The following is a 12,273-nucleotide window of genomic DNA, read 5'->3' on the forward strand; positions in this document are numbered from 1 at the left end:
AAAACACGGGTGCTGAGTAGGTAATGACTGTGAGGAGTTGGCTGCATTTGAAGTCCTGCTGGCAGTGAAGGGATATGCTGCAGGGCAGGGTTAGCAGCTTTGTAATCATGTCTGCCTGCTAGTCTGCAGTGGTCATATTCTGCCTTAATAACTAGGTTGCTGTTTATACGCTGAGAATAGGCTCTTCGTCAGCATAGAGAAAGAGGAGAAGTTGGTAGTCCGAGTTTGTATGACAGAGAGATGGATCTGGCAGGCTGCCCACTGAAATGACAAGTGCGTTCCCCACCCACTGAGTCAGTGCCGTGACTACTTAGCCTGGTTGTCAAGGAGATCCACTGTGTTTGTCAATTAAAGGAACACATGCGAGGATTATTGTGACCTCAAGAATAAACACTGGCAACACTGACATTTGATTGGGCAAAATGAAAAGGAGTCCACTGACCAAATGGGGAAATGTCAACACTGCACCTAAATGACACTATTTGGAAAGAACATGTAGACGTATTGAGCATAACAACTGTTCAAATATTATTTGTTAGATGGACATAGAACCACATTTGCCATTTTCAAGCCAGGGTTGTATTGACCAGAACAATGGTGTAAGAATCAAGGTAAGTTTTGTCAGAGTGGGAATGAAGTTCACATTTCGGATGATATCACGCTGTTTAGAGAAGTATTTCCTAAACATTATAGCACCAAGACACACATCACACTAGAAAAATCTCACACCCAAAGGTATCATTACTGAACTCAAGATGAGCTTGTCTCTTTTCAGTCACACATTTACTGACTTGACTGGCCCATTCCTTTTCTTTATTGCTTGCTGAACTGGAGGCTACGCCATTTGATGATGGAAGCGGGTACACTCTGGACTGGTCGCCAGTCACTCGCAGAACAATCACTCACTCATATGGTCAGTTGTATAGTCTTCAATACATTTTTAGGAAGTTTGGAAAGGAGCTGGACCCGAAGGAAACCTAAACCATTAACTAAGAGAACAGAAATTAAAACCTAACCTCAGAACTGTGAGGGTGAGATATCATTGGATATGCTGCTCTAATGGAACTGCTTTTAAAGTTACAAAATGTTTTGTGAATCTATATTCAATTATTTAATTTCTAATTTTACATTATGACATAAGAAAATCATTTGAGAAACAACCTAAAACGGTGCACTGTAGAAAGGTAGAACACTTCAATTGAAAAGTTGCAATCGAATGTGATTTGAAGTCAGACTAAATAAAGTTGAGTAAATTTGATCTCCAGGGTATATATACATACTGTATTAAAGTAATTACTGTCTTTCCTTCTCAAGTTGAGCATGATTTACCATATTTTTCTGACTGTAAGGTGCACCTATAACTGTTTTATACTGCTGCAGTAAACACTTATTTATCATTCATCAAACTAATTAATAAAATATTAAGTAAAATAATTACAATGTAAAAAGATAAGAACAAATGACAAATGCTGTACATTGCAGCACTAATGCATCTTACCGTATTTTTCGGACTATAAGTCGCAGTTTTTTTTCATAGTTTGGCTGGGGGTGTGACTTAAACTATGGAGCGACTTATGTGTGAAATTATTAACACATTATTATGTCATTTCACATGTTATTTTGGTGTTTTGGAGTGACACTGATGGTTTGGTAAACTTGTTACCATGTTTTTTTGCTATAGTTATCTGAATAACTCTTCATAGCTACGTTATGTTAACGTACCAGCCACGTTCGCATTAATGTTCATGCATCATGTAACATTATCATACTGTACACTTATTCAGCATGTTGTCCTCTACTGTATTTTTTATATTAAATTGCCTTACAAGATGACATATCTGTTCTATGTGCTCGATTGTATCAAGTAAATTTCCCCCCAAAATCCGACTTATACTCTAGTGCGACTTATATATGTTTTTTTCCTCTTTGTTGGGCATTTAATGGCTGGTGCAACTTATAGTCCGAAAAATACGGTATATTTAGGTGTGCCTCAAGTATGAAAAATACATTAAATAGGTCTTCAGCTGGCTAATTCCAAACAGTTAAACTATATCAAATGACATTTGTTTATCCACCGATATATTGTATATTATAATATTTCAAGCAATCAAATATGGACACGCTGATTAATTATACATTTCCTTAGTATTAGTGCTAAATAAATCACAGGACTCTGCCGTCCACTTTCTGGCCACTCCCAAGTTCTCGCTGCCAACTGGCATCTTTTAATAATGGATCACACATAACTCCACTGCTATTTCATACATTATTCACCTCCAGCAGGACAGGCAGACCACTTGCAATCTCCCCATGAAGTCAGAAGACAGCCTTAATTCCAAAGAGGTGCTGCCTTAAATTGATAAACGCCACTGCAGTTTTCTCCAAGAAGGCGCAATGATGCTTACCTTGTTCTCGCTGCTGGTCCCTCTGCTCCATGGACACCAGTGCGGAGAAATGCGCCTGATCATAAGCCAACACCAGTGGGGAGCAGTGACATCGACTCGGAGGCACCTCTAGGGGCAAGTAGAGACCTCCAAATGGGATTGGCGCAAACGCTGAAGATCAGTAAGGAAGTTAAATTGTTGAAGATTTACTTATTATTGAGATGATTGTGACGAGCTTACCTTCACCTCCTGAGTCTCTGAGCATCGTGTCAGCCACTACGACAATTGGCCTGCGGAGCACGTGGGCCAGCACAAACACATGGAACTCCTCCAGGCTCTCATAGACCGGATCTTCCGAGTTATCCACCCTGTAGTCAGAAAACCCCGAGGGATTTCCTGAGTTAGTACTTACGGATATAAGCATTAGTGGTGAAAATAGACGTGTATCGGCCAATCACATAATTTCATCCCTTATATCAATTTCATCTGGCAGGACAACAAAAGATCCATCCGTTACAGCTCTGCTTGAGCCAGAATGAAAGAGTGAAAGGAAGTGTGGGATCAGAGCGCTTACGCTTGCGACCACTAGGGAACAAGAAAATGTGCAACAATTAAGTCAGGCACAATAACCACCTACGCAGCCAAATTAACTCTAATGAAGAGCCTCTTAATATGTGAATCCCACTCAACCCATTTAGTGGCTTGTCTCACACTAGGACCATCAAACAATTCAAACCTGATTACAGTGTTACAGCCAACGACAGGTTAAAACCACCACACTAATGGAGTAAATGAGGCTTTGAAAAAAGGGGATTTTTCTGTGACTGAAAGCCGGCTGAAAATAAAATTTAATAAAATAGCATCTCCATGCTAAAAACGTCTGTTTTCTCTTTGTTCAGCACATCACACCTGATTTGTGAGAACAGAAACGATAAAGGGCACATATGGTTACTCTGTGCGGAGGCGTAGGAAACAAGTTTGTTGCCGATCTGCTTCAATAAAGGTGCTTGCATTTGCATTTGTGCAACAGGGGAGCAAACACTGAGTGGGAGGGAGCCTAAAAGTGTTACTAAAATGGTAAGTACCAAGGGAACACCACTAGATGGCATACAATGACACAAGCTTTTATTGAATTGGATGTACTAAGTGCTTATAAAATTCACCGTACAACTCCGCACATTTTCCCACCGTGTTCAACCTTCAGCAAACATGCTACAACTGTTGTCAATAACATGATTACAGATATAGACAAAGTTAAGCCTCAAATGAGTCATGAACTAGTAAAATTTAGATTTATCTACTGTTGGTGGAATAGGCATCAATATGGAAATGACAGGAAAAAGGAAACTGACTATAAAGAACCTTGTTTTAAGATATTAATCGCACTATTTTTACATTTTCAAAGATTCCTTTTTTTTGGTAGAATTCTAAAGTATAATCATGGTACCTAACATGAAGCCAAGTCCAGCCTTGTATGTATGTATGTATGTATGTATGTATGTATGTATCTATCTAGAGCACTGTGAATGCTAGTATTGGTATTAACAACCCTTTTTGTCAGTAAGTACAGAAAATCCATCCTGTCTTCTGAATTCACTCTTCAGGATCACTAATGACCTCTGAAATGGCCTCCAGTCAAGTTTCATTTTCAGTACAACGCCAATATTACAACAAGACATTGGTGCAAATACAGATCTGACACCTTTAAATGTATGTTACGCAAGCTTCTTTTTGAGCATATGTGTGGGAGACATGCATTCGAGACAACTTACCCTCCGCTCGTGTTGCCGTTTTTGCTGAGGTGAGTGCGAGGCTCACTGGAGGCCAACTTGAGCAGCTCATTCCACTCCCGCTCCCACTCCTCCTCAGTGTACACCAGGCCAGACTGCATAAGAAACACAACTCTGATGAACACATTCTCGCCCACATGATCCCTTTTTCATCATTCAGTTTCACTGTTTCCAAAAAGATAGTTTGGTGAACCTATCACTATCAAGGGAGAAGCCCGACGAAAAAGTAGTTGTACTACTAAATTGACAAAAAGTTCATGATTCACCACACTATAGCAAAATATGGGTTTGAGTAAAAAATTAATGGGGATGATCATTTCGCTTGCACAGATAAGCTTATTCAGGTGTTTCAGGTGCAATGTGCTACAATAGAGATACTCTGCCAACCTCTTTGTTCTGTTGGGTTTGCTGCCACCTCCATCTCCTCTTTAGGGCATCTCTCTCTGCTCCGTTCTTCATCATGGTGTACAGGGACTTTCTCAGCATCAGGTCTCTATCATGGAAGCCCCACATCCCTGAAAGAGACACATACAACATTACTTTTGCGTGAAGATCATGTGAAACGACAGCTCAGCACAGCTGTTTCGAAAGAAAAGGTGAATGTACAGTGGGGAGAACAAGTATTTTATACACAGTCAATGGGAAAACCCATTGGCAGTGTATCAAATACTTGTTCTCCCCACTGTATTTGTGGCACACAATTAAATCCAAGGTAATTCAAAGCACTTTACATCACATGAGAAAAAACAAGACACAATTAAGAAATATAAATAAAAACACAAATAAAAGCACTAATGTTTGATACTTTCATTGTTAAAATAACACAATGATCTTGATGACATGCTGATCTACTAATCATGTTATAGACATTACTTTTTCTTTCAGAGCCTATAATAGAAGTGGATCAGTATGTTAAGTGGACAAAGCCTGATAAAGACAAATGCCATCTTTCACTCTCGGCTTGACGTTTAAAAATTCATCCGTGACATACTTGAATCAAAGTTGAATGCATCTTTAACGTGCCAGACTTACCTAAAGAAGCAGCATGGAGGAGGCAGTTCCCATCACCAGTGGTGGCCAGAGGAAGCAGCTTCTTGCAGCTGGTGCACATGGTGGACCACCAGTTCAGACGACCTGTGCAAAAACATACAACGGTAAACTTTTTTTTTTCCCTCCCCATTTACATTCGTTAAGTGAGAATTTATGCGTCTAATTTGTTTGCTTTAGTGTGTTAAACATATAGTTATACACATTTGATTGGAGATCCTCCCCATTTACATTCGTTAAGTGAGAATTTATGCGTCTAATTTGTTTGCTAAAGTGTGTTAAATATATAGTTATACATATTTGATTGGAGAAAATAGATCATGACAACAGTCAGGTATTTAATTATACAGTGTATCACAAAAGTGAGAACACCCCTCGCATTTCTGCAGATATTTAAGCATATCTTTTCATGGGACAACACTGACAAAATGACACTTCGAGACAATGAAAAGTAGTCTGTGTGCAGCTTATATAATAGAGGTAATTTATTTGCCCCTCAAATTAACTCAAAATATAGCTTTTAATATCCAAACCCCTGGCAACAAAAGTGAGTACACCCCTTACAAACTACGTACATCCCTAAATGTTCAAATTGAGTACTGCTTGTCATTTCCCCTCCAAAATGTCATGTGACTTGTTACAGGAGTGCTGTCAGCATTGCTGCAGAGATTGAACAGGTGGGGGTCAGCCTGTTAGTGCTCAGACCATACGCCGCACTCTACATCAAATTGGTGTGCATGGCTGTCACCCCAGGTGGAAGCCTCTTCTGAAGACGGTACACAAGAAAGCCTGCAAAGTTTGCTGAAGACATGTCAACAAAGCACAAGGATTACTGGAACTATGTCCTATGGTCTGATGAGACGGGCGCGCTTTCCTGTGTACAGTCTTCAGAAAAGGCTACTTCCTGGGGTGACAGCCATGCACACCAATTTGATGTTAGAGTGCGGCGTATGGTCTGAGCACTAACAGGCTGATCCCCCACCTCTTCAATCTCTGCAGCAATGCTGACAGCACTCCTGTAACGAGTCACATTAAATTTTGGAGGGAAAACGACAAGCAGTACTCAATTTGGACATTTAGGGATGTACGTAGTTTCTGTGGGGTGTACTCACTTTTGTTGCCAGGGGTTTGATATTAATGGCTATATTTTGAGGGCAAAATAAATTAACTATTATATAAGATGCACACAGACTACTTTTCATTGTATCAAAGTGTCATTTTGTCCGTGTTGTCCCATGAAAAGATATACTTAAATATCTGCAGAAATGCGAGGGATGTACTCACTTTTGTGATACACTGTAAGTAGCATGAGATGTCCTGTAACAAAACAGCCAGTTGGAATATCTTTGGTATGGTTTAAAATGAACCAAAAATTCAATTTGGGGTGATGGATTATGGCACAAAAAATATGTTAAATGATGCTATGACAGCATTCACATGATAATCTGCACAAAACCAAGATGAGAAACGCTTTCTCTCGCATCGCCCCATTCCGTTTCCCTTACAGGAGTCTGGGGTTTCTCTTGACAGCCCTGAGTCTTTTACACAGTCCTCACAGCTGAAATGACTGCATAATCGAGTTAAGAGCAAATAGATAGGACTTACAGTACAGTGGCTATCATAAGTATTAACCTCCATGGATGTTTTCCCCGTTTATTACATTCATAAATCAATCATGGTCAAAATATTTTGGCATTCATAACAAACATTTATCGGAAAAAAACTTTTTTAATGTCAAAGCGAAAACAGATTTCTACAGAGTAATGTCAATGAAACATGAATGAAAATAATTGTTTGCATAATTATTCACCCCCTTCAAGTCAGTATTTTGTAGATGCACCTTTGGCTGCAATCACAGCAGTGAGTCTTTGTGGATAAGTCTCAATCAGTCTTGTACATCTGCCCACTCCAATTTTGCTCCATTATTCTTTGCAAAAACTTCTGTCAGGTTGCGCGAGTATCAGGCATTAACAGCCCTTTTCAAGTCCAGCCACAATTTCTCTATAAGTTTGAGTTCTGGGTTTTGAATCGGCCAATCCAGATCATTTACCTACCGTAGATATTTTTAACCATTCCTGTGTGGCTTTTGCAGTATGCTTTGGAGCATTGTTATGCTGGAAAATAAATATTCTCCCAAGCCGTAGTTCTCTTGCAGACTGAAGAAGATTGTCCCCCAAGATTTCGGTACATTTTGAAGCATTTATTAATTCTGCAGTTTGTTATTACAAGCCTTCTGGGTCCGGCTGCTGGAAAAACATCCTCATAGCATGACGGTGCCACCACTATGCTTCACAGAGGGGATGGTGTGTTTTTGGTGATTTGCAGTGTTTGATTTCTGCCAAACATAACACCACTCTGAAACTGAAACACTGTTGAAAGCTACTTTTGAAGAGAAGTCATATTAGATCTCGACTAGAGTTCGCCAAACAGCATGTGGAAGACTCCATGGTCAAGTTGAAGAAAATTCTTTGGTCTGATGAGACCAAAATTGAGCTTTTTGGCTATCAAACAAGACATCCACACAGATTCACTGCTGTGATTGCAGCTAAAGGTGCATCTAAGATACAGTGGGGAGAACAAGAATTTGATACACTGCCGATTTTGCTGGTTTTCCCACTTGCAAAGCATGTAGAGGTCTGTAATTTGTATCATAAGTTCTCTTCAACTGTGAGGGACGGAATCTAATACAAAAAAAACAGAAAAACACGTTGTATGATTTTTAAATAATAAATTTGCATTTAATTGCATGAAATAAGTATTTGATACATCACAAAAATCTAACTTAATATTTGGTACAGAAACCTTTGTTTGCTATTACAGTTACCAAACGTTTCCTGTAGTCCTTGACAAGGTTTGCACACACTGCAGCAGGGATTTTGGCCCACTCCTCCATGCAGATCTTCTCCAGAGCCTTCAGGTTTCGGGGCTGCTGCCGGGCAACACAGACTTTCAGTTCCCTCCATAGATTTTCTATCGGGTTCAGATCTGGTGACTGGCTAGGCCAGTCCAGGACCTTAAGATGCTTTCTTACGGAGCCACTCTTTAGTTGCCTTGGCTGTGTGCTTTGGGTCGTTGTCATGCTGGTAGACCCAACCACGACCCATCTTCAGGGCTCTCACTGAAGGAAGGAGGTTGTCAGCCAAGATCTAGCGATACATAGCCCCATCCATCCTCCCCTCAATACGGTGCAGTCGTCCTGTACCCTTGGCAGAGAAGCAGCCCCAAAAAATGATGTTTCCTCCTCCATGTTTCACGGTTGGGATGGTGTTCTTGGGGTTGTACTCATCCTTCTTTTTCATCCAAACACGACGAGCCGAGTTTGGACCAAAAAGTTCAATTTTGTTCTCGTCCAACCACATGACCTTCTCCCATTGCTCCTCTGGATCATCCAGATGGTCAGTGGCAAACTTCAGACGTGTCTGGACATGCACTGGCTTCAGCAGCGGGACCTTGCGTGCGCTGTAGGATTATAATCCATGACGACGTAATGTGTTTCCGATGGTTTTCTTCGAGACTGTGGTTCCAGCTCTCTTCAGGTCATTGACCAGGTCCTGCCGTGTAGTTCTGGGCTGATCCCTCACCTTCCTCATGATCAGTGATGCCCCACGAGGTGAGATCTTGCATGGAGCCCATGAACGAGGCAGATTGACCGTCAACTTGAATTCCTTCCATTTTCTAATAATCGCTCCAACAGTTGTTACCTTCTTACCAAGCTGCTTGCTTATTTTCCGGTAGCCCATCCCAGCCTTGTGCAGGTCTATTATTTTATCCCTGATGTCCTTACACAGCTCTTTGGTCTTGGAGTTTGTTTGTTTGAGCATGTCAGCAGGTGTCTTTTATACAGGTAACAAGTTCAAACAGGTGCAGTTACTTCCGGTAATGAGTGGAGAACAGGAGGGGTTCTTTAAAAAGAACTAAGAGCCGAAATATTTGCTAGATGGTAATGTATCAAATACTTATTTCATGCAGTTAAATACAAATGTATTATTTAAAAATTATACAATGGGATTTTCTGGATTTTTGTATTAGATTCCGTCCCTCACAGTTGAAGAGAACTTTTGATACAAATTACAAACCTCTACATGGCTTGCAAGTGGGAAAACCAGCAAAATCGGCAGTGTATCAAATACTTGTTCTCCCCACTGTATACTGACTTGTTGAATGGACTAAATATAATTATCCAAACAATTATTTTCATTTAAAAAAAAAAATTTCTTTGACATTAATTTGTAGAAACCGGTTTTCACTTCGACGTTAAAAGTTTTTTCTGATTACTTTTTGGGTTAAAAATGCTAAATTGTATTGACCATGATTGATTTATGAATGCTCTAAAAGGGAAAAACATCTAACAGGGTCAGTACTCATGATAGGCCCTGTATGATGCTTGTTAACATTTCAGTGACATGAGTGCATCCTTTTTCTTCATTTCATAATTTGAACAAGTAAACGTTTTCATAATTTGGGATCTTTAAATTATTTGTTTTACCCATTTTAGCAACCTATTGAACAGATTGATCGGTTTGTTAAAAAAGAAAGTTTAGGGGTTTTAGGGGTGTTTTTCTGTCTTTCATATAAAATCAAGAAATCAAATTAGATTAGCAGTTAATATATTACACCGTCTCGGTTTTGTGCTCATTAATGTTCATGGTATGTAAACGTGGGATCGTGTCATCTTTGCTGTTTGCAGGATGACGAGGAACTTTAGAAGAGAAAAGATTCAGTCAGAAAATGAATCCCGGGAGATTTTAGAAGTATGGAGAAAAACTGATCGTCTTCACCTAGATGTCTCCCTTCTACTCTCAAATTCAATTCATTGTTTTGTCAATTTGAATTATGTTGTTAAGTGCACACCTTTTCGTACAAACAGATCCAATAATCGTGAACAATATGGATACTGACCGGCTTGCTCCAGAGCCATCATGGTGGACTGCTCTATCAAGTCTCTCTCAATGAAACTTCTGAAGTCTTCACTGTACACGCTGAGGTCTGGCAGCTGGAATGTGTAGATGGGCATTTCAAGTGGGAACTGCTCGTTGGTACACTCGTTAGCCACTTGTAGCCGCGCAAGGGAGACAATGGCGGAGCTGGCGTGTGAGATTCCACGGGACAAGCGCTTCTCTGTAGCAGTGATTAGACAGGTGTGATTGGTTGAGAGCGAAACAGGCAGACACATTCAGTTTTGTTTCAACATATTTCTGTGAATTTAGCACATAATCATGAGTATACAGTGCTGCTCAAAAGTTTGTGAACCCCCTCAACATTTTGGAATTTTCCATTATTTCAACCTGATTTCCTAATCAATCAATTCAGTAGTTTTTTTTTTGTTTTTTTAACAGTTGTGTTGTCGAGACTAAATTAAAAAGAGTTTTCATCAACTGATGTAGGTGCAAAATTGAACTGTTTGGTCACAACCAAAACCGCCATGTCTGGCGAAAAGTCAACACTGCATACCACCAAAAGAACCTTCTCCCAACAGTGAAGCATGGAGGTGGGAATGTCAAGATCTGGGCTTGCTTTTCATCCTCAGGACCTGGACAACTCCACATAGTCCAGGGAATCATGAATTCTGAGGAATATTGTCAAATCCTAGAACATAACCTGACGCCATCTGTTTTGAAGTTAAAGCTTGGCAGAAGGTGGATCATGCAACATGATAATGATCCAAAGCATTCCAGCAATACAACCAAGGAATGGCTGAAAAAGAAGAAGATTCGTGTTCTGGACTGGCCCAGTCAAAGTCCTGACCTAAATCCCATTGAAATGCTGTGGCGGGACCTGAAGCAAGCAGTTCATGCCAGACGCCCATCAAACCTCTCTCAACTGACTGCGTTCTGCAAGGAAGAATGGGCAAAAATCCCCCAAAGTAGATGTGAGAGGCTGATTAGTCACTACAGAAACCGTTTGGTTGAGGTAATCTCTGCAAAAGGAGGCGCAATATCCTATTAACTGAAGGGGTTCACATACTTTTGCACACATGATATCTGAGTTTTTCTTAAATCAACCACTTTTGTTAAATAAAGAATGACAATATAACTATTTCTTTTGTTTCAGTCCATTATTTGGAATGTCAGTATTGTGGATTTGGGTATAACTTAACATTTAATAAGGTTATTTTAGTTTTTTTTACAAAAAATCTGACCATCGCTGTGGGGTTCACAAACTTTCGAGCAGCACTGTATGAGCTATATTGCATCCAAGCGCAACAGCTCAAGAGAATCTTGAGTATCACCGTGCCTGCATGAGCTGCGAGCCCATGTGTTAACACCCATAGTAACACAGTTAAAGACTCCAACATCAACGCAGTCCACCAACACAGACTAATTATAGCAGATAATCTGCGCTTGCACTGTTTACAATATGACGCTGATTTCAGAGTAGATCTGGTAAATACTAAATTTACAAGCTCGCAAGAGTTGTCTGTCAATGATGACGATAACGAAAATATTTTGTCGAGGAAACATTTTTTTTCATGACGATGATGAGCTAAAAACACGTCTTGGTAAACTAAAACATAGGACGAATGCCAGTTTTCATCTGACGAGACAAGAACGACACGACAATGCGCTCTAGTTTCCGTCATATGTTCACGATGTTTGTCATTTTCTTATTTTATGTGTAGTTACCCTGCATCATAGCTGGGTTTGGTTGCGTCACTCATGTAACGCGCTGCCGCTGCTGTCCCCACCCCCCACTCGCCGGTGTCCTCTCCAGGCTTACATGTTTTGAAACACATGGTAAGATTTTCTTTTTTATCTTGGCAAGAGAGAATATACAATGTTGCTTTAGCCTTTGGAGTTCTACAGTCTATGCTGAGTGATCATCACACACCAAATGTAATTCGTAGAGTTAGCATAGCATTGGAGTTAGCATAAGCATGGCGAGTGTCATCTTAAACTCTCTGACTTTTCTTTTTTACATACTGTTCGTGGCGTCCAGGTGGGTATAATTAATTGAAAATAATGTACTGTTTTCCTGCTGATTGTATATTTAGTTGGCGTAGTCCTTGTCCTTGTAGACGCTACAATATGCGCTCATCTGTCAATCTTCATTCG

General features: G+C 40.1%; 1 protein-coding gene across 2 annotated transcripts in view; it reads right to left on the reverse strand.

Annotated features, from left to right (window-relative positions):
* otud7a (OTU deubiquitinase 7A) overlaps window positions 1-12,273 on the reverse strand; it is a 59,528-nt gene that overhangs the window by 24,819 nt on the left and 22,436 nt on the right. For both annotated transcript variants that reach the window (XM_057836080.1, XM_057836079.1), the window contains 6 exons: window positions 10,121-10,339; window positions 5,207-5,308; window positions 4,562-4,689; window positions 4,157-4,269; window positions 2,625-2,752; window positions 2,406-2,555 (listed from right to left, as the gene is read on the reverse strand). In XM_057836080.1, the coding sequence (XP_057692063.1) occupies window positions 2,406-2,555; window positions 2,625-2,752; window positions 4,157-4,269; window positions 4,562-4,689; window positions 5,207-5,308; window positions 10,121-10,339 (840 nt within the window). The remainder of the gene's footprint in view (window positions 1-2,405; window positions 2,556-2,624; window positions 2,753-4,156; window positions 4,270-4,561; window positions 4,690-5,206; window positions 5,309-10,120; window positions 10,340-12,273) is intronic.

Source organism: Corythoichthys intestinalis, chromosome 5 (assembly GCF_030265065.1).
Source record: "Corythoichthys intestinalis isolate RoL2023-P3 chromosome 5, ASM3026506v1, whole genome shotgun sequence".
Taxonomy (NCBI): Eukaryota; Metazoa; Chordata; class Actinopteri; order Syngnathiformes; family Syngnathidae; genus Corythoichthys; species Corythoichthys intestinalis.